We start from the raw sequence: 22,510 nt of genomic DNA on the forward strand, positions 1-22,510 counted from the left end.
CAAAAACAACATCCAGTTGTGGATGGGACTGGTGATAGAAGCAAGGTCCAATACTGTAAAGAGCAATATTGCATATAGGAACCTGGAATGTCAGGTCCATGAATCAAGGCAAATTGGAAGTGGTCAAACAGGAGATGGCAAGAATGAATATTGACATTCTAGGAATCAGCGAACTAAGATGGACTGGAATGGGTGAATTTAACTCAGATGACCATTATATCTACTACTGTGGGCAGGAATCCCATAGAAGAAATGGAGTAGCCATCATAGTCAACAAAAGAGTACGAAATGCTGTACTTGGATGCAATCTCAAAAATGACAGAATGATCTCTGTTCATTTCCAAGGCAAACCATTCAATATCATGGTGATTCAAGTCTATGCTCCGACCAGTAATGCTGAAGAAGCTGAAGTTGAATGGTTCTATGAAGACCTACAAGACGTTCAAGAACTAACACCCCCCAAAAGATGTCCTTTCCATTATAGGGGACTGGAATGCAAAAGTAGGAAGTCAAGAAACACCTGGAGTAACAGGCAAATTTGGCCTTGGAGTACAGAATGAAGCAGGGCAAAGGCTAATAGCGTTTTGCCAAGATAATGCACTAGTCATAGCAAACACCCTCTTCCAACAACACAAGAGAAGACTCTACACATGGACATCACCAGATGATCAACACTGAAATCAGACTGATTATATTCTTTGCAGCCAAAGATGAAGAAGCTCTATACAGTCAGCAAAAACAAGACCGGGAGCTGACTGTGGCTTAGATCATGAACTCCTTATTGCCAACTTCAGACTTAAATTGAAGAAAGTGGGGAAAACCACCAGACCATTCAGGTATGACCTAAATCAAATCCCTTAGGACTATACAGTGGAAGTGAGAAATAGATTTAAGGGACTAGATGTGATAGACAGAGTGCCTGATCAACTATGGATGGAGGTTTGTGACATTGCACAGGAGACAGGAATCAAGATCATCCCCAAGAAAAAGAAATGTAAAAAAGCAAAATGGCTATCTGAGGAGGCCTTACAAATAGCTGTGAAAAGAAGAGAAGCGAAAAACAAAGGATAAAAGGAAAGATATTCCCATTTGAATGCAGAGTTCCAAAGAATAGCAAGGAGAGATAAGAAAGCCTTTCTCAGCAATCAATGCAAAGAAATAGAGGAAAACAATAGAATGGGAAAGACTAGAGATCTCTTCAAGAAAATTAGAGATACCAAGGGAACATTTCATGCAAAGATGGGCTCAATAAAGGACAGAAATGGTATGGCCCTAATAGAAGCAGAAGATATTAAGAAGAGGTGGCAGGAATACACAGAAGAGCTGTACAAAAAAGACCTTCACAACCCAGATAATCATGATGGTGTGATCACTCACACTCACCTAGAGCCAGATATCCTGGAATGTGAAGTCAAATGGGCCCTAGGAAGCATCACTACGAACAAAGCTAGTGGAGGTGATGGAATTCCAGTTGAGCTATTTCAAATCCTAAAAGATGATGCTGTGAAAGTGCTGCACTCAATACGCCAGCAAATTTGGAAAACTCAGCAGTGGCCACAGGACTGGAAAAGGTTGCTTTTCATTCCAATCCCAAAGAAAGCCAATGCCAAAGAATGCTCAAACTATTGCACAATTGCACTCATATCACATTCTAGTAAATAAAGTAATGCTCAAAATTCTCTAAGCCAGGCTTTAGCAATACATGAACCGTGAACTTCCAGATGTTCAAGCTGGTTTTAGAAAAGGCAGAGGAACCCGAGATGAAATCACCAACATCCACTGGATCATCGAGAAAGCAAGAGAGTTTTAGAAAAACATCTATTTCTGCTTTATTGACTATGCCAAAGCCTTTAAACTGTGGAAAATTCTAAAGGAGATGGGAATACCAGACCACCCGACCTGCCTCTTGAGAAACCTGAATGCAGGTCAGGAAGCAACAGCTAGAACTGGACATGGAACAACAGATGGGTTCCAAATAGGAAAAGGAGTACGTCAAGGCTGTATATTGTTACCCTGCTTATTTAACTTATATGCAGAGTACATCATGAGAAACGCTGGGCTAGAGGAAGCACAAGCTGGAATCAAGATCGCTGGGTGAAATATCAATAACCTCAGATATGCAGATGACATCACCCTGATAGCAGAAAGTGAAGAAGAACTAAAGAGCTTCTTGATGAAAGTGAAAGAGGGGAGTGAAAAAGTTGGCTTAAAGCTCAACATTCAGAAAACTAAGATCATGGCATCTGGTCCCATCATTTCATGGGAAATAGATGGGGAAACAGTGAAAACAGTGGCTGACTTTATTTTTGGGGGCTCCAAAATCACTGCAGATGGTGACTGCAGCCATGAGATTAAAAGATGCTTACTCCTTGGAAGGAAAGTTATCACCAACCTAGACAGCATATTAAAAAGCAGAGACATTATTTTGTCAACAAAGGTCCATCTAGTCAAGGCTATGGTATTTCCAGTAGTCATGTATGGATGTGAGAATTGGACTATAAAGAAAGCTGAGCACCGAAGAATTGATGCTTTTGAACTGTGGTATTGGAGAAGACTCTTGAGAGTTCCTTGGATGGCAAGGAGCTCCAACCAGTCCATCCTAAAGGAGATCAATCTTGGGTGTTCATTGGAAGGACTGATGTTGAAGCTGAAGCTCCAGTACTTTGGCCACCTGATGCGAAGAGCCGACTCATTTGAAAAGACCCTGATGCTGGGAAAGATTGAGGGCAGGAGGAGAAGGGGACGACAGAGGATGGGATGGTTGGATGGCATCACTGACTCAATGGACATGAGTTTGGGTAAACTCTGGGAGTTGGTGATGGACAGGGAGGCCTGGCATGCTGTAGTTCATGGGGTCGTAAAGAGTTGGACTCGACTCAGTGACTAAACTGACCTGAACTGAATATTCCATTGTATATTAGTACTGTGTCTTTTTTATCCATTTATCTGTTGATGGACTTTAAGTTGTTTCCATGCCTTGGCTATTGTAAATAGTGCTGCTATGAACACAGGAGTGCATATATCTTTTTGAATTATAGTTTTATCTGGATTCATGCTCAGGAGTGGGATTGCTAATAATTGGTAATTCTATTGTTAGTTTTCTGAGGAACCTCTATACTGTTCTCCACTAACTGTGTAGGAAGGTTCCACCAACAGTATAGGAAGGTTCCCTTTCTCCACACCCTCTCCAGCATTTAATACATGTAGACTTAAAGAAATATATTTATTTATTTGGTTATGCTAGGTCTTATTCTTTGATTTTTGTTGTGGCATGAGGAATCTAGTTTCCTGAGCAGGGACTGAACCTGGGCCCCCTGCATTGAGGACATGGAGTCTTAGCCACTGGACCACCAGGGAAGTCTCTGTAGCCTTTTTAATGATGGCCATTCTGACCAATGGGGCTTCCCTGGTGGCTCAGATGGTGAAGAATCTGCCTACGATTTGGGAGACCTGAGTTCAATCCCTGGGTCAGGAAGATCCCCTGGAGAAGGGAATGGCTACCCACTCCAGTATTCTTGCCTGGAGAATTCCATGGACAGAAGAGCCTGGCAGGCTACAGTCCATGTGGTCACAAAGAGTTGGACATGACTGAGTGATTTGGATTCTCTCTACACCATTGTGACCAATGAGAAGGTACCTTATTGTAGTTTTGACTTGCATTTCTTAAATAATTCATTATTTCTTTCTTTTAAGGGTTTTAAAGAAATTATGTAAAGGAACTATTCCATTGTTTAAAAAAATAGGTGTATCACCTCATTTTTCATCAGTTAAAAATAGGTTGATTCTTATTTTCCAAAGTATGAGGAATGAAGGTTAATTTCCTTGAAGGGGGCCTGGCAAGGTCATACATCAGAAGAGCATGTGATGTGGGAGATACCTGTTTTGAACATCTTTGGGAAATACAATTGGCCACAGGATCTCTCCCTAGAAATGGCTGGATCACAGGGTTTGCACATTTATAACTTAGAGAATAACTTCTGCTTTGAGAGGCCCCATATTTCCTTTCTGTTCACTTTCCCAATCCCATAGAGACAGCAGGAGATATAGATAAATGAGAACAAATTTGGAACAGCAACAGAGAATGGGAAAAATTGTCATCAGTGGCCAAGACACTTAGAAGGATTTCTGGAAGATACCAAGGAGTCAGGGAGAGACTAACAGGAAAAATCAGTCAGAGGCAAGACATTTCCAACCCCTCAACCCAGCAATCTATTCTTAGATATACAAAGGGTTGGAGCTGGACAAAGTCAAAGTTTAAAGCATGAGGAATGGGAGAATTTATTTTTCTGAAAAAAATGAGAAAAGAGAATATAAAAAGTAAGCCAGGAGAGTTTGACAGAGTACTGCTGTCTGAATTTCAAAAATAGTCAAAAGACTTTTAAGAACAGAGATGCAGTCACTCCATAGGTGTTTACATTTCTGCAACATGAATCTTCTCATCAAATTTTCAATAAAGTCTGCTATAAAACCAAAAACAGTATATACTGCAGTTTGGGCAAAGTAAGAAAAGGAACTAAGTTTCCATCTAGGTTGACATAGTGTAGCACAGGTACGGCCAAGAAGGAAAAGAGACACAATTTATAACCCAATTAATTCATCCTGAAATTCAAAGAAATCTAGGGCAAGGCGGCTGACTTTCCAGGTTGTAGCATGTGTGTACAGACAATTAATGACCATATCTCAGAGGGCAGGGAGATTTGAACTTGCATCTGGAACATGACTCCATTGACTTGAAAATGCCTCTTTACTGATGTGCTGTATTTTAAGTGTTTTAGGAATGAAGGAGTGATTAAAAGTCTTGACTGGTGAGAAGTTATAAGGGAGACAGAAAAGTGACCGATATGAAGGTGACTGGTGATTGTGATTAACAGCAATTTCAGTGAAGTGGTCTAGGCTGTGAATCAAAGATTAGGAAGTAGAGATAATACTTTTCAACATCTCTTTTGAATTTAGGAATGAATAAAGATTCCCAGCTGTAACTCCAACCTTAATACTTATTGCTACTTCCCAATGTTTTCTCCGCACGTCTTCAGCATCTCAGTAAATGATACTGTCATCTACTTGACTACTCAAGTAAGAAATCTAGGACTCATCCTTAGTATCTGTTTCCTTCGTCCCCATTCCACCTGGAGGTCATATCAGCTCTATTTTCAAACTGTACCCTGAGCACTGTGACTTCTCACTGTCCCCACTGCTCAGCCCAAGTACTCCAGACCATCTCCTGCGTGGAAAGTGGCAGCAGCTGCCCACCAATTTCCTTCATTCCATCTTGTCATCTGCCCTCAAGAGTCCGTTCTCTACATGGCAGCCAAAGTGATATTTTTAAAAAGAATAAATCAGTATCATTCTCTTGCTTAAAACATTTCAACAGCTTTTCATTATGATTAGAATAAAACCCACACTTTACTGTGACCTCTGCCCATCTGTCTAAACTCATTACACAACACTCTGTCATTTACTGTGCTCCCACGACACTGACTTCCTCTCAGTTCCTCAAACAGATGAATCTCCTTTCTGTAACTGGAAACTTTAAGAACTTTTAATTTTCCACGGTGGCTGCATCAATTTACATTCCCACTGACGGTGCACAAGAGTTCTTTTCTCTATATCCTCACCAACACTTGTTATTTGTTGACTTTTTGGTAACAGTCATTCTGGCAGGTGAGGTAGGAGCTCACTGTGCTTTTGATTTGCATTTCCCTGATGATTAGCAATGCAGAGCATCTTTTCAAGTGCCTGTCAGCCATCTGCATGTCTTCAATGGAAAAATGTCTACTTAGTTCTTCTGCCCATTTAAAAAATAAGGTTGTTTTTATATGGGTTCTTTGTATATTTTGGATGTTAGCCTCTTATCTGATATACTGTTTGCATATATCCTCTCCCACTCAGTAGTGGCCTTTCTGTTTTGTTGATAATTTCCTTAACCCTGCAAAAGCCCTTTAGTTTGATGAAGACCCATTTGTTGTTTGTTTCCTTTGTGTGAAGAGAAAGATCAAAATATTGCTGTAAGCTGGTACCCAAGAGCATACTGCCTCCATTTCCCTCTAGGAGTTTTATAGTTTCAGGTCTCACATTCAAGTCTTTAGTCCATTTTTGAATTACTTTTGAATATGGTGTGAGAAAGTAGTCCAGGTTGATTCTTCTGCCTGTAGCTTTCCAGTTTCCCCAAAACTAATTACTGAAGAAGTTTTCTTTCCCTGCACTGTACTTCTTGCCTCCTTTGTCATAGATTCATTAATCATATAAGTGTGGGTTCATTTTTGGGCTCTCTTCCATTCCACTTATCTATGTGTCTGATTTTTTGTGCCAGTACCAGAGTTTTAGTTACTATAGCTTTGTAGTACAATTTAAAATCAAGAAGCATTATGCCTTTAGCTTTGCTCTTCTTTCTCAAGATTGTTTTGGCTATTTGGGGTCTTCTGTGTTTCCCTACAAATTTCTAAACGATTTGTTCTAGTTCTGTGAAGAATGCCATTAGTATTTTGACAGTGATTGCATTGAATCTGTAAATTGCTTTGGGTGGTATGGTCATTTTAGCAATGTTAATTCTTGTTTTTTTTTTTTAATCCATTCAGCCACTGTCTTTTGGTTGGAGTATTTAGTCCACTTAGAGTAAAATTATTGATAGGTATGTATTTATTAGGAGAAGGCAATGGCATCCCACTCCAGTACTTTTGCCTGGAAAATCCCATGGATGGAGGAGCCTGGTAGGCTACAGTCCATGGGGTCGCTAAGAGTCGGGCATGACTGAGCAACTTCACTTTCACTTTTCACTTTTATGCATTGGAGAAGGAAATTGTAACCCACTCCAGTATTCTTGCCTGGAGAATCCCAGGGACAGAGGAGCCTAGTGGGCTACCGTCTATGGGGTCGCACAGAGTCAGACACGATTGAAGTGACTTAGCAGCAGCAGCATGTATTTATTACCACTTTGCTCATACATGATTATTTAAAGTTGATAATCTATTAAGTTTGATGATATCTTAAGGATGTCTGACTGAGGTTCTTTTCCAATTACTGCCTCTGCACTGGGACTAGAAGCATGTGAGATTTGGTGTGTGTTCTTTAAGAGCAGTCTCTGTTTCCTACAGTTCTCTGGCTCTCCCACACACAAGCTGCACTGGGCTTCAAAGCCAGATGTTCTGGGAGCGTGTCTTCCCTGTACATCGGTCTAGGGAGCCCGATGCGGGGTTTGGACCCCTTGCTCCTTAGGGAAGACCTCTGCAGTTGTGATTATCCTCCCATTTGTGGGTTGCCTACATGGTGGTATTGGTTTTGGCTCTACAGTGACTCTATCCCCGCTCCTACTCATTTTGTGGTTCCTTCTTTAAATGTTTACTTGTGGGAAATCTTTTCTGCTAATCTTCTGTTCACTCCATAGAGAGTTACTCTGTAAATAGTTGTAATTTTGGTGTGCCTATGGGAGGAGGTGAGCTCAGGGTTTTCCTGCTTTATTTTGGCCATGAATCGTCATCACTTTTCTTAAAGCTACCCAGGTGACTCTTTCCATAAGATGAAATATTTATTTATTTTTACTCTGGGCTTCCCTGGTGGCTCAGAGGGTAAAGAATCTGCCTGCAATTCAGGAGACCTGGGTTCAATCCACTAGCAACCCACTCCAGTATTCTTGCCTGGAGAATTCCATGGACAGAGGAGCCTGGTGGGCTACAGTCCACAGGGTCACAAAGAGTCAGACACAATTGAGCAACTAACACTTTCACTCTCACTCTGCATTCTACATAGCACTGTATCAAAGTGGGAGCAAAAGAATAAACATGAAAAGGGAAGGTGAGGAAAATGAGGATAAATACAAAATCCAGGACTGAGGTTTTTTCCTATATACAATAGAGTCACAAAGAGTCAGACACGACTTAGTGACTGAACAACAATAGCACTATCAGTTCAGTTCATTCACTCAGTTATGTCCGACTCTTTGCGACCCCATGGACTGTAGCATGCCAGGCCTCCATGTCCATCACCAACTCCTGGAGCCTACTCAAACTCATGTCCATTGAGTTGGTGATGCCATCCAACCATCTCATCCTCTGACATCCCCTTCTCCTCCTGCCTTCAATCTTTCCTAGCATCAGGGTCTTTTCCAGTGAGTCAGTTCTTTGCATCAGGTGGCCAAAGTACTGGAGTTTCAGCTTTAGCTTCACTCCTTCCAATGAATATTCAGGACTGATTTCCTTTAGGATTGACTGGTTGGATCTCCTTGCAGTCCAAGGGACTCAAGAGTCTTCTCCAATACCACAATTCAAAAGCATCAATTCTTCAGTGCTCAACTTTCTTTATAGTCCAACTCTCACATCCATATATGACTAAAATGCACTATAGGTGATCCAAAAAATTGGGCAATCAATCAGACAAGTGAAAAAGAAAACCCTAATCAGTTATATTTCTCAGCATTTGTAAACTTAAAACAACCAATTTTTTAATGAAAAAATACAAATGTTCTTACTAACACTGAACAAAACTTTTTGCTTGATGGTTCTCATAGTGTGTGATGCAATAAATACAACCTTCTATAATATCTCTACAGAAGATGCAAAAACTGACTTTATAAAGCCATTGTTTATGATGACCCCCAATATGGCTATAGAAAAAATATAATTCCATATTTCTATACCAGTCTTTTGTTGTTGTTCAGTTGCTCAACTGTGTCCAACTCTTTGCGACCCCGCACTTCTGTAGTGATTAGGTGATGGCTTCTCTGTCCATTACCTACTCCCAGAGCTTGCTCAAACTCATGTCCATTGAGTTGGTGATGCCATCCAACCATCTCATCCTCTGTTGTCCCCTTCTCCTCCTGCCTTCAATCTTCCCCAGCATTAGGGTCTTTTCCAATGAGTCAGCCCTTCACATCAGGTGGCCAAAGTACTGGAGCTTCAGTTTCAGCATCAGTCCTTCCAATGAATACTCAGGGTTGATTTCCTTTAGGATTGACTGATTTGATCTCCTTCCTGTCCAAGGGACTCTCAAGAGTCTTCTATAGCACTACAGTTTGAAGGCATCAATTCTTCAGTGCTCAGCCTTTCTTATTGTCCAGATCTCACATCCATAAATGACTACTGGAAAAACCATAGCTTTGACTAGACGGACCTTTGTTGGAAAAGTAACGTCTCTGCCTTTTAATGACACTGTCTAGGTTTGTCGTTGCTTGTCTTCCAAGGAGCAAGCATCTTTTAATTTCATGGCTGCAGTAACCATCTGCAGTGATTTTGGAGCCCCCCAAAATAAAGTCAGCCACTGTTTCTACTCTTTCCCCATCTATTTGCCATGAAGTGATGGGACCGGATGGCCATGATCTTCATTTTTTGAACACTGAGTTTTAAGCCAACTTTTTCACTCTCCTCTTCCACCATCAAGAAGCTCTTTAATTCCTATTTGCTTTCTGCCCTAAGGGTGGTGTCATCTGTGTATCTGAGGTTATCGATATTTCTCCTGGAAATCTTGATTCTAGTTTGTGATTCATCCAGCTTGGCATTTCTCATGATGCACTCTGCATGTAAGTTAAATAAGCAGGGTGACAATATAAAGCCTCGACACACTGTTTTCCCAATTTGGACCCAGTCTGTTGTTCCATGTCTGGTTCTAACTGTTGCTTCTTGACCTGCATACAGATTTTTCAGGAGGCAGGTAAGGTGGTCTGGTATTCCCATCTCTTGAATTTTCCACAGTTTGTCACAATCTACACAGTCAAAGGCTTTAGCAGAGTCAATGAAGCAGAAGTAGATGTTTTTCTGGAATTCTCTAGCTTTTTCTATGATCCAATAGATGTTGACAATTTGATCTCTGGTTCCTCTGCTTTTTCTAAATCCACCTTGTACATCTGGAACTTCTCAGTTCACATACTGTTGAAGCCTAGCTTGAAGGATTTTGAGCATTACTTTGCTAGCATGTGAAATGAACACAATTGTGTGGTAGTTTGAACATTCTTTGGCATTGCCCTTCTTTGGGATTGACTTCCCTGGTAGCTCAGATGGTAAAAATCTGCAATGCATGAGACCCCAGTGATTCCTGGGTCGGGAAGATCCCCTGGAGAGGAGATAAACTACCCATTCCAGTATTCTTGGGGTTCCCTGTTGGCTTAGATGGTGAAGAATCTGCCTGCAATGCAGGAGATGTGGGTTTGATGCCTGGGTTGGAAAGATCCCCTGGAGGAGGGCAAGGCAACCACACTTTGCAGACCTTTATTAAAAATTACCCATGTATATTTAAATCTTTGCCTCATCAGATTGTGAGCCCTTGAAGAGTCATGATTATTTCTTAACTATCTCCAGCACTTAGCAGAGTACAGCATATTATAGTTTACAAAATTTGTTGAAAGAATAATACAACTTTTGCTTTATTTTACCTCCTGGCATTTACCTCGAACAGTATCCAGTAGTGTTCCTTCAGTGGTATAAATATTTAATCCATATTGTAAAGTGATTCTTACTAACCATTCTTCTACAGCTGCAATATCTGAAAACAAAAGGCAAGCAATTAGTTAGTTTTTTTTGTACGTCATGTTGGTGAAATTTAAGACTATTCGAACCTGGATCTCCTGCCTGACAGGCAGATTCTTTACCATCTGAACCACCAGGGAAGACCCATATAAACATTACTAACAACAATTATCTTTTATTTCCCTATCATTTTGATTAGACTTATATATGTTTTACTATAAACATTTTGATGATAAAATAAGGACAGAAGAATTATGAAGTGATCTTATCAACAGAGTAATAAACCCAGAGAAAAATATTTTAGAGTATAATTTTTCTTGAGAGCTGTTGTAACTTGGTAAGAAGCAAACTGTGATACTTCAAGTGAAGTTGTGTAATACTTTTTGAAAGCAGACCATGGTTAATTAAAATACTTAGCATATCAGAAGTTTCCAGTGGATAGGACTATTTCGCTGCTGAGGGAACCAGTAGAGTTCAATCTCTGGTTGGGCAAAAAAAGGCTAATAAAATTGAAAGGAGAAATAAATCCACACAACTGTAGCTGGTCCCTTCAACACTCCTCTTTAAGTAACTGACAAAATCAGTGAGGATATAGAAAAGCTAAATAACACTATCAACCAACTGATCCAATCGACTTTAATAGAACACTCTATTAAAAAAAGAACTTTTTAATAGTACTTTTTTTTTTCAAGTGCACAGGGAAGATTCACCAAATGATCATACAAAATATATTCTCAGAACATAATAGAGTCAATCTAGAAGAATCAGTAACAGAAAGATATTTGGAACATTCCCAGATATATGGACATTGTACAACAGATTTCTAAATAACACATGTCAAAGAGAAAGTGACATGGGGAATTAGAAAATAATTTTAATTGAAAGAAAATGAAAACACAATGTACAAAAATTTATGAGATGCAGATAAAGCAGTGCTGAAGAGAAATATATAGTAGTAAAATATTTATATTAAAAAAGAAAGATCTCAAATCAGTTATCTGAAGCAGTAGTAACAGCCTTATAAAGTGTCAAAGAGTAAATATTTAGGTCTTTGTGGGCCATGTGGTCTATGTCTCAACACTTCAACTCTGCCATGGTAGCACACAAGCAGCTATAGAAAACATAAATAAATGAGCATGGCTGTGTTCCAATAAAGCTAATTTACAAAGCAGGCAGCAGACCAGATTTGGCCTGGAAACTGTAGTTTGTCAACCTTTGATCTAAAGGTTCCCAACTTAAGAAATTATGGAAAAAAAGCAGCAAGTAAAATGTAAAGGAAGTAGAAGGATGATATAAAGAGTAAAATCAATGAAATGAATAGAAAAACAATAGCCATAATCAATGAAATCTAAAGATGATTCTTCAAAAGCATCAATAAAATTGATGAATTTCTACCAGACTAATCAAGAAGGAAATAAAGATGCAAATTACTCATATTAGAGATGAAATATGGCACATCACTACAGACTCTTTATGGTTAATGAAAGAACATCACAAAAACTTTTATGTTATAAACTCAACAACTTAGATGAAATGAAGTTTCTTAAAAGATACAAATGGCTGAAACTCACTTCAGAATAAATAGAAACTTTGAGTACTTCCATATCTATTAAGGAAATTGAATTTGTAGTTAAAATCTTCACACAAAGAAAACTCCACACCCAGAAATCTCCACTGGTGGTGAATCCCAAACATTTAATGGGCTTCCCTAGTAGCTCAGATGGTAAAGAATCTGCTAGCAATGGGAGAGATCTGGGTTCGATCTCTGGGCTGGGAAGATCCCCTGGAGAGGGGAACAGCAACCAACTCCAGTATTCTTGCCTGGAGAATTCCGTAGATAGAGGAGACTGGCAGGCTATAGTCTATGGGGTCACAAAGAGTCAGACACAACTGAGTGACTTTCACTTTCATATAAAAATTCTTTTTTTTATTTTTTTTAATTTTATTTTATTTTTAAACTTTACATAATTGTATCAGTTTTGCCAAATATCAAAATGAATCCACCACAGGTATACATGTGTTCCCCATATAAAAATTCTTACATAATATAGGGGGGAACTCTGGTCAACTCATATTTATTTATGTATCTCCCTTTTTAGAAAGCCTGCAAATTTACTTTCTGACCAGATACTTACCAGTCAGGATTTCAAAAATCACAACAAGCAAATCAAACACCTGTGAGATTCTGGCAGCGCCCTCCTGTGTTTCATTTTGGCAATTAAAACAGAACTCCCTTTCAAAGAAGCTTCTGTGCTGTATTTCCTAGAATGAGGCTCATTGTTTTTCCACTTGAACTCACCCACTTGAAAAGCAGACCCCAAAACCAAGAACTCAGTCCCAATATCACCACATAAATCATTTTCATTCTAGAAATTGTACAGTTAATGACCCCCCAAACTCCTTTATTTAACAGAATGTTTCAAGGCAAGGTAAAATTTCTAACACCCTTGTCAGCATCTGCCAAATGTCTTCTGTGGGAATCAGTAATATTTCACCCTTAAAGTCCTGGAGACGACCCCACCTGGCAAGTAGAGCCAAATCCTACCAGGGAGTAATATGGACAAAGAGCTCCTTGCTGGTTCCAAAACTGCTGTCAGACCCAGAAACAATAAAATTACTCCTTACTCATAAACACTGTCCAACAGAGAGGCTACCATAAAACTTAGAAGCCCATCTTTCTGCACAGTTTTCTGGATAAAAAAATTTTTTTAACTCTGTGATTCAGACCAAAAGATGATTATTAAAAAGAAAATCAAGAAATGGAAACAAGTTTCTAGTAAAAGCTTCCTAGAAGACAGATTCCAATATGATAAAAACGATCTAGATAAGTTCTTTTGTCTAGAGGAATGCAATATTATCAGTCTCGTACACAAGCCCTCCTGAAACTCCTTAGTAGACAACATTTCAACTCAGAAATCCAAGTGAAAATACCTTTGAAACGAAAGAAGTGATGTGGCTGGGAAACCACGTGCACCTTGGCAAACATTTTCCTAACCCACCAAGAGCTTGGGTTTTCTGGTAAGATCACCAGCTTTCTGGTCAAAGACATTCTTGAAGTCATTGGGAACAGAGGATTGGAGATTTGGTGTCTGAGCCCATGTGTTCTGGGTTCCATATCTGGGGCTCAAGAGCCAACAGGATCCTGTGGGACTCATGTAAGGTTTTCCAAGGTGATGAGATTCTAAAGTTCCTAAAGCTCAGTAAGAACTCAAGGCCGGTATCACCTGTGCTGGGCTTCCTTGACTCCTCCCAAAATTCTGTGCACCCTTGGTTTTCAACTTAAAGCTGAGCACTTTAAGCACTTTAAGCACCAATGTTCATCAGCCCCAGCATCCTAAACAGCTGAGCAACTCATGTGAAAAAGCATTACCAGATACCAAAACGAAATAAAAACATTACAAGAAAATAAAACGCCAGATTGATAACTCCAAGAACACACTAGCCAAATGAGTCTAGCAATACACGAAAAGGACAATGCATCATAACTAAGAGTTGTTTATCTTAGTATTGCAAGGCTGATTCAGAATTCAACATAAATCAATGGAATCCTCCATATCAAGAGATGAAAGAAAAAACTCCTTGTAATCATCTCAATAGATTCAGAAAGAGCATTTAACAAAATTCAACACCAATTCATGAACTCAGGAAATTAGGAATAAAGGGAACTTCCTTAGCCTAATAAAGGGCATCTGCAAAATACCTACATATAACAACACCTTAACCTAATGAGGAAAGGTTGAATATTCTCTCCCAAAGTTGGAAACAAGGCAGCGATATGCTCTCTCACCATTCCTACTTAGCATTGTACTGGAGTTCCCACCAGTACAATAAGGCAAAAATAAAGAAGTAAGTACATAAGAAATAAATGTAAATATGTAAATAAATAAAATGAATACATATTAGAATGGAAGAAATGAAGTTATCTCTATTTCTAGATGGATGATTTATCCATGTAGAAAATCCCAAAGAGTATAAAAGGCTGTGCATGTGTGCTAAATCACGTTAGTTGTGTCTGATTTTTGCAACACTATGGACCATCAGGATCCTCTGTCCATGGGATTCTCCAGGCAAGAATACTGGAGTGGGTTCCCATGCCCTCCTCCAGGGGATCTTCCCGATTCAGGGATCAAACCAGTGTCTTTTGTCTCCTGCATTGGCAGATGGGCTCTTTACCACTAGCACTGCCTGGGAAGCCCCATACAAAAGGCTACTTGAATTAATAAGTAAATTGAACAAAGTTGCAAAATATAAGGTCACATTACAAAAATCATTTGTATATTTATATATTATCAATCAGTTCAGTTGCTCAATCCTGTCCAACTCTTTGCAACCCCATGGACTGCAGCATGACAGGCTTCCCTGTCCATCACCAACTCCCAGAGTTTACCCAAACTCATGTCCATTGAGTTGGTGATGCCACCCAACCATTTCATCCTCTGTTGTCCCCTTCTCCTCCCACCTTCAATTTTTCCCAGTATCAGGGTCTTTTCAAATGAGTCAGTTCTTCAAATCAGGTGACCAAAGTATTGGAGTTTCAGCTTTAGCATAAGTCCTTCCAATGAATATTCAGGACTGATTTCCTTTGGGATGGACTGGTTGGATCTCCTTGCAATCCAAGGGACTCTCAAGGTTTTCTCCAACACCAAAGTTCAAAAGCATCAATTCTTTGGTGCTCAGCTTTCTTCACAGTCCAACTCTCACATCCATACATGACCACTGGAAAAACCATAGCTGTGACTAGATGGATCTTTGTTGGCAAAGTAATGTCTCTGCTTTTTAATATGCTGTCTAGTTTGGTTATAACTTTTCTTCCAAGGAACAAGCATCTTTTAATCTTATGGCTGCAGTCACCATCTGCAGTGATTTTGGAACCCCCCAGATAAAGCCAGTCACTGTTTCCATTGTTTCCCCATCTATTTGCCATGAAGTGATGGGACTGGATGCCATGATCTTAGTTTTCTGAATGTTGAGTTTTAAGCCAACTTTTTCATTCTCCTCTTTCACTTTAATCAAGAGGCTTTTTAGCTCCTCTTCACTTTCTGCCATAAGGGTGGTGTCATCTGCATATCTGAGGTTATTGATATTTCTCCCAGGATTCTTGATTCCAGCTTGTGCTTCAGCCAGCCCAGTGTTTCTCATGATGTACTCTGCATATAGGTTAAATAAGCAGGGTGACAATATACAGCCTTGACGTACTCCTTTTCCTATTTGGAACCAGTCTGTTGTTCCTTGTCCAGTTCTAACTGTTGCTTCCTGACCTGCATACAGATTTCTCAAGAGGCAGGTCAGGTGGTCTGGTATTCCCATCTCTTTCAGAATTTTCCACATTTTGTTGTGATCCACATAGTCAAAGGCTTTGGCATAGTCAATAAAGCAGAAATAGATGTTTATCTGGAACTCTCTTGCTTTTTCAACAATCCAACAAATAACAATTGGAAACTAAGATATTAAAAATAACCATTTAAAGTAATACCAAACCCATGAAATACTTAGATACAAAATTTTAAAAAGTATAGGTACTATTTCTATACTGCAAACCACAAAACCCTGATGAAATAAATCAGTGGAGATGTAAATAAATGGAGAGATATACTGAGTCCATGGATTGGAAGACTGAATAGTGTTAAGATGTCAATTCTCCCTAACAAATCTATAGATTCAATGAAATTCTGATTTAAAAAAAAATTTTTTTTGCAGAACTAAAGAAGTTGATGGTAAAATTTACAACGGAGTGATAAAAGAACTAAAGGAACAAAAGAAAAAGATTGAAAAACATTGAAGGGATACTATTACTCACTATAAGCTTATTATTAGTTCCCTGGTAGCTCAGACAGTAAAGTGTCTGCCTACAATGTGGGTAGACTTGGGTTTGATCCCTGGGTCAGGAAGATCCTCTGGAGAAGGAAATGGCAACCCACTCCAGTAATCTTGCCTGGAAAATCCCACGGACAGAGGAGCATGGTAGGCTACAGTCCATGGGGTCACAAAGAGTCGGACATGACTGAGTGACTTCACTTTCATTTTCATAAGCTTATTATTTATAAAGCTAAAGTAATCAAGTGTGGTATTGGTAAAGGATAGAGAGTTCAAAAATAGCAACTCATTGGAGACAAAATAGCTTTTTATGACAAAGATATGGGAATTAATGGATATCCATATTTCCCCCATATTTACCTCTGTCCATATAATGTGCAAAAATTAACTTAAATTTAGTCATAGGCCTAAATACAAAACCTAGAACCATAAACTTCTAGAGCTTTTATGTGGGACAGGCAAAGATTTCTTAGCTATGATGCCAAAAGTAAAATCCATAGGAAGAAAAAACTGATAAATTAGACTTCATCAAAATTAAATCTCTGATCTACAAAGAACATTCTTAAGAGATTAAAAATATAAGCCTGAGAGAAAATATCTATAAACTGTATATCTGATAAAAGAGTTATATCAGAACATATAAAGAACTTGAAAAAATTTGAATAGTTAACTCACCAAATGGCAAATAAGCCCCCCAAAATATGTTCAATTCATTAGTTATTTGGCACATGCAAATTAAAAACATAATTGAATATCACTATACACCTATGTCCGCAAAGAGTCAAACACAACTGAGCAACTGAACCGAACTGATACACCTATTAGAATGGCTAAAGCAAAATACATATGTATTGATACATATTAAAAATGTATATATATTTATATACATACTATATAAATATACACATATATATGGATTTCCCTGGTGACTCAGTGGTAAAGAATCTGCTGGCAATGCGGGAGATGCAGGAGACTCCAGTTAGATCCCTGGGTGGGGAAGATCCCCTGGAGGAGAGCATGGTAACCCACTCAGTATTCTTGCCAGGAAAATCCCACGGACAGAGGAGCCTGGTAGGCTACAATCTACGGTGTTGCAGAGTCAGACACAACTGAAGTGACTGAGCGTGCATGTACACATATGTATCAGTTCAGTTCAGTTCAGTCGCTCAGTCATGTCCAACTCTTTGCGACCCCATGAATCGCAGCACGCCAGGCCTCCCTGTCCATCACCAACTCCCGGAGTTCACTCAGACTCACATCCATCGAGTCGGTGATGTCATCCAGCCATCTCATCCTCTGTCGTCCCCTTCTCCTCCTGCCCCCAATCCCTCCCAGCATCAGAGTCTTTTCCAATGAGTCAACTCTTCGCATGAGGTGGCCAAAGTACTGGAGTTTCTGCTTTAGCATCATTCCTTCCAAAGAAATCCCAGGGCTGATCTCCTTCAGAATGGACTGGTTGGATCTCCTTGCAGTCCAAGGGACTCTCAAGAGTCTTCTCCAACACCACAGTGCAAAAGCATCAATTCTTCGGCACTCAGCCTTCTTCACAGTCCAACTCTCACATCCATACATGACCACTGGAAAAACCATAGCCTTGACCAGACGAACCTTTGTTGGCAAAGTAGTGTCTCTGCTTTTGAATATGCTATCTAGGTTGGTCATAACTTTACTTCCAAGGAGTAAGCGTCTTTTAATTTCATGGCTGCAGTCACCATCTGTAGTGATTTTGGAGCCCAGAGAAAGAAAGTCTGACACTGTTTCCACTGTTTCCCCATCTATTTCCCATGAAGAGACGGGACTGGATGCCATGATCTTCATTTTCTGAATGTTGAGCTTTAAGCCAACTTTTTCACTCTCCACTTTCACTTTCATCAAGAGGCTTTTTAGTTCCTCTTCACTTTCTGCCATAAGAGTGGTGTCATCTGCATATCTGAGGTTACTGATATTTCTCCTGGCAATCTTGATTCCAGCTTGTGTTCCTTCCAGCCCAGCGTTTCTCATGATGTACTCTGCATATAAGTTAAATAAACAGGGTGCATATGTATACATGTGTTCAAATACACTTACATATACTAAGTGCTGGCATGGCTCCAGATAACTGGGTGATGAAAGTAAAAAATAATATAACTACTTTGCAAATAGTTTGATAATTTCTTATAAAGTTAAACATACTTATTATATAACACAATAATCCTACTATGTGGTAGTAGCCAAATGCAACAAAAATTTGTATTCACACAAGAATCTATATGAGAATGCCTATAGTAGCTTTATTCATAATTGCCAAAAACTAAAAAAACTCCAAATGCCCTGCAAAAAAATAAACTAAGGTATATCTATACAGTGGAATAATAGCCAGTAAGAAAATGAAAGAAACTATAACAGATAAATCTCAAATGAATTATGCTAAGTGAAAGTAGCCAAACTCAAAAGGCTACATATTCGATGATTCCATTTATATGCTCTGGAATAAACAAAACAATAGGAACAGAGAACAAATCTGTGGTTTCCAGGGCCCAGGAGACAAGAGTTGACTACTGGTGGGATAATCTTATTGGATGATGGAACAGTTCTAAATCTTGATTTGTGATTACCCAATTGTGACAACTTACAGAGCTAGGCACTTAAAAGGGTGTATTTTACTGAATATAAAGTATACCTTAAAGGTGAAAAAAAGGAACAAATTGTGAAGTATAAACGGAGAGACTCTTTTTACTTTTTACTGTCTTCCCCATTTTCCAGTTATCACCAAATCACCATATAGATCCATAGGCCTGTTAAATCATTAAAAAATGGAGCTAATAATAGTACCTAACACATGCCTGCCTTCTAAGTCACTTCAGTCATGTCCAACTCTTTGCAACCCAATGGACTGTAGCCTGCCAGGTTCCTCTCTGTCCATGGGATTCTCCAGGCAAGAATACTGAAGTGGATTGCCATTTCCTCCTCCAGGGGATCTTCCTGACCCAGGGATCAATCCCCTGTAGCAGGCAGGTTCTTTACCACTGGTGCCACCTGGGAAGCATACATAACACCTACTGAGTAATAAATGAATTAAGATAGATAAAGTGTTTAGAGTCACACTGTAAATATAAGAATTTAGTAAATGCTCTGTGCTGGTTCTACTACTACCAAGAAGATTATTTTGCTATCTTTGTTATTGATGCTACATAAACTGCCCTTTCCAAGATTTCACATGTACACCTTGTGGCTCAGCTGGTAAAGAATCCGCCTGCAGTGAGGAAGACTTGGGTTTGATCCCTGGGTTGGGACAATCCCCTGGAGAAGGGAAAGGCTGCCCACTCCAGTGTTCTGGCCTGAAGAATTCCATGGACTATACAGTCCATGAGATTGCAGAGTCGGGCACGACTGAGCAACTTTCACTTTCACTTTCAATGCTCAAATGCATTGCATGGTAGCAAATGAGAAATGATTGAGGAAAAAGTGAATGAGCAAATATGGTCTCCTTCCCCCTGAATATTTTCTTTCCTGATTTCTAGTGTATTACTAATATGAGATCATCCTCTTCTATTACATTATGAAGTGAAGTGAAGTAAAAGTTGCTCAGTCATGTCCCACTGTTTGAGACCCCATGGACTGTACAGGGGGGTACAGGGGCCTGTACTCCAGGCCAGAATACTGGAGTGGGTAGCCTTTCCCTTCTCCAAGGGATCTTCCCAACCTAGGGATTGAACCCAGGTCTCCTGCATTGCAGGAGGATTCTTTACCAGCTGGGCCACAGGGGAAGCCCATTACATTATGAGCTCAAATATATCTCTATTTACTCAATCCAGACGTTGCATCAAGATAGGCAGATATTATTTGGTCTCTTTCTCTAAAATACTTAAATTTTCAGATCACCCTTGTTCCTCCCTAGGTGATCTTAGAAATCAATGTATTGCTGAAATTAAAATTTGTAAATAGGAGAAGTGAAAATAACAACTGATCTTCACGTCTTCAATTGTCAAACTAATGTCAATATTAGGCCAAGCAACCAGAACAATCCATCATTAGACTGTACTCCCTTGCTCCTTTTTTAATGGAGTAGAATTTCCAGGATGAATTATTTGAAACAAAAATCACAAAAAATTCCAATAGATTAATTTGAAAAAACTGAGATGAATGAAGGATAAAAATAGTGATGTAATCTAAGTTAGCTGTTATAACATGGGGGCTTCTTTTTCAATCTTTTATTTTCAATGATTCCTTATATAGAGTCTTTTCCATTCTTTCTGCCTACTGTCACTTCTCCCCTGCCTTTTACTCTGTAGGACACATAATTTGGTTCATCCTTTAACTTCTTCCATAGAAGGGTTGACCTGTATGATTCCCCCAATTCCTCATCACCTGCTACGTTTGACTGGCACACAAGAAGGTGCCCAATCAATTCTAGGGCAGTTGAAGACACTTTTCTGGGAATTTTGAATTGGGCTGCTGCTGCTGCTAAGTCGCTTCAGTCGTGTCTGACTCTGTGCGACCCCATAAACGGCAGCCCACCAGGCTACCCCGTCCATGGGATTCTCCAGGCAAGAACACTGGAGTGGGTTGCCATTTCCTTCTCCAATGCATGAAAGTGAAAATGAAAGTGAAGTCGCTCAGTTGTGTTGAACTCTTAGCGACATCATGGACTGCAGCCTACCAGGCTCCTCTGTCCATGGGATTTTCCAGGCAAGAGTACTGGAGTGACTGACCCCTAGGAAATATAAATAAAAATTTGATAGCAGTGAATCAGCTTTAGAAAACTAATCTGCAAAATGGAAAAATAAATATAGAGGTATATAAAATATAGATAAGAGAAACAGGGTGAAAATATCCCCTGGGTTCTTGACAGCTCTCCATTTCTTCTAATTCCTTCTATAGTTTGGCTTCATTTTTGTCTTTGGGTTTCACAACAAAAAGAAATTTAGTATTTTTCCTTTAGTGAGGTCAAGATGGTTTCTGTTTCTTGCACCTACCAAATTAGAATAATATACCCTTTATGATTTTTAAACTATGGGTCTGTATCTCATGCCTGAAGATCAACTAGCCCAGTCCACTAACTCAATATTCACACCTTCTGGAATTTCATTTTCCTCCTTTCCTTTAGGTATTTACAGTAGCATGTAAACTAGGCTACCACATAGCACTTAATAATAGAGCCAACAATAAAATAATATATTACATTTTTAAATTAATGTTTCCATTTCATTAAAATTAATCGGTACCTGAATTTCTCAATAGTATACATTTTAAGTTCTAGAAAATGAGTCTACTTTAAATAAAGAATATAAGCTATGTATATCAGAACTATTCATCTATAATAAATTTCCAGATAAAACACAGGAAGCTCAGTTAAATTTGAGTTTCAGATGAATCACTAAATAACTTTTAGTAAAATATATGTCCCAAATATTCCAGAAGACATTAACATGATATAGCATAATTTTTAACACGATAAATGATTTTTATTTGATAAATTTGGCAATCTATACCCATGAGTAAAATAATTAATTTGGATCACTCTTACCTGTATTTTTTGTAATGTTTTCTCTGGGAATATCAATCAACCAGTAAACCCGATCACTGTACTTGAATAAAGAAGATGTGAGAAAACAGTGTCTTACAATTTTGATAGCAACAGTTATTTTGGCATAGTCTACCCCATATTTAAAACCTAAATTAAATAAAAACATCCAATGCAAATATCCTTTACCCAGAAATTTCACTCCTGGGAATTTAGCTTACATTATATTCACATATGTGTGACATGTGTTCAAGGATATTTTCATCATTACTTTTGATAGTATTAGAAGATTGAAAATAACTAAAAAATAACTAAAGTATTCATTACATAAAGTTATATGTAATGAATATGTAAGAATATAGTCACAAAATGGAACATGATACAGCCAAACTCAGGTAGCATAAAGCTGAAGCATTACTGGCTTATGTGTCAGAGGACAGAGCCTGCTGCTGACAGAAAATTTAGAAATTTAAGAAGAAAATACCAGGAGCAAGGAATCTGCAAAATATTGATCTAAGAGTTAAATAGGAATGTGAGAGTTTGACCATAAAGAAGGCTAAGCACAGAAGAATTGATGCTTTCAAACTGTGATGCTGCAGAAGACTCTTGAGAGTCCCTTGGACAGCAAGATCAAAACAGTCAATCCAAAAGAAAATCAACCCTGAATATTCATTGGAAGGACTGGTGCTAAAGCTGAAGCTCCAATATTTTGGCCACCTGATGGGAAGAACTGACTCATTGG

The 22,510-nt window shown here is 39.0% G+C and overlaps 1 protein-coding gene across 1 annotated transcript in view; it reads right to left on the reverse strand.

Moving 5' to 3' along the window:
• Positions 1 to 22,510, reverse strand: part of CATSPERB (cation channel sperm associated auxiliary subunit beta) — a 120,761-nt gene that overhangs the window by 83,489 nt on the left and 14,762 nt on the right. The window contains 2 exon segments of the mRNA XM_027521193.1: positions 10,372 to 10,467; positions 21,772 to 21,832. Coding sequence (XP_027376994.1) covers positions 10,372 to 10,467; positions 21,772 to 21,832 — 157 coding nt within the window.

Source organism: Bos indicus x Bos taurus, chromosome 21, assembly GCF_003369695.1.
Source record: "Bos indicus x Bos taurus breed Angus x Brahman F1 hybrid chromosome 21, Bos_hybrid_MaternalHap_v2.0, whole genome shotgun sequence".
Classification (NCBI taxonomy): domain Eukaryota; kingdom Metazoa; phylum Chordata; class Mammalia; order Artiodactyla; family Bovidae; genus Bos; species Bos indicus x Bos taurus.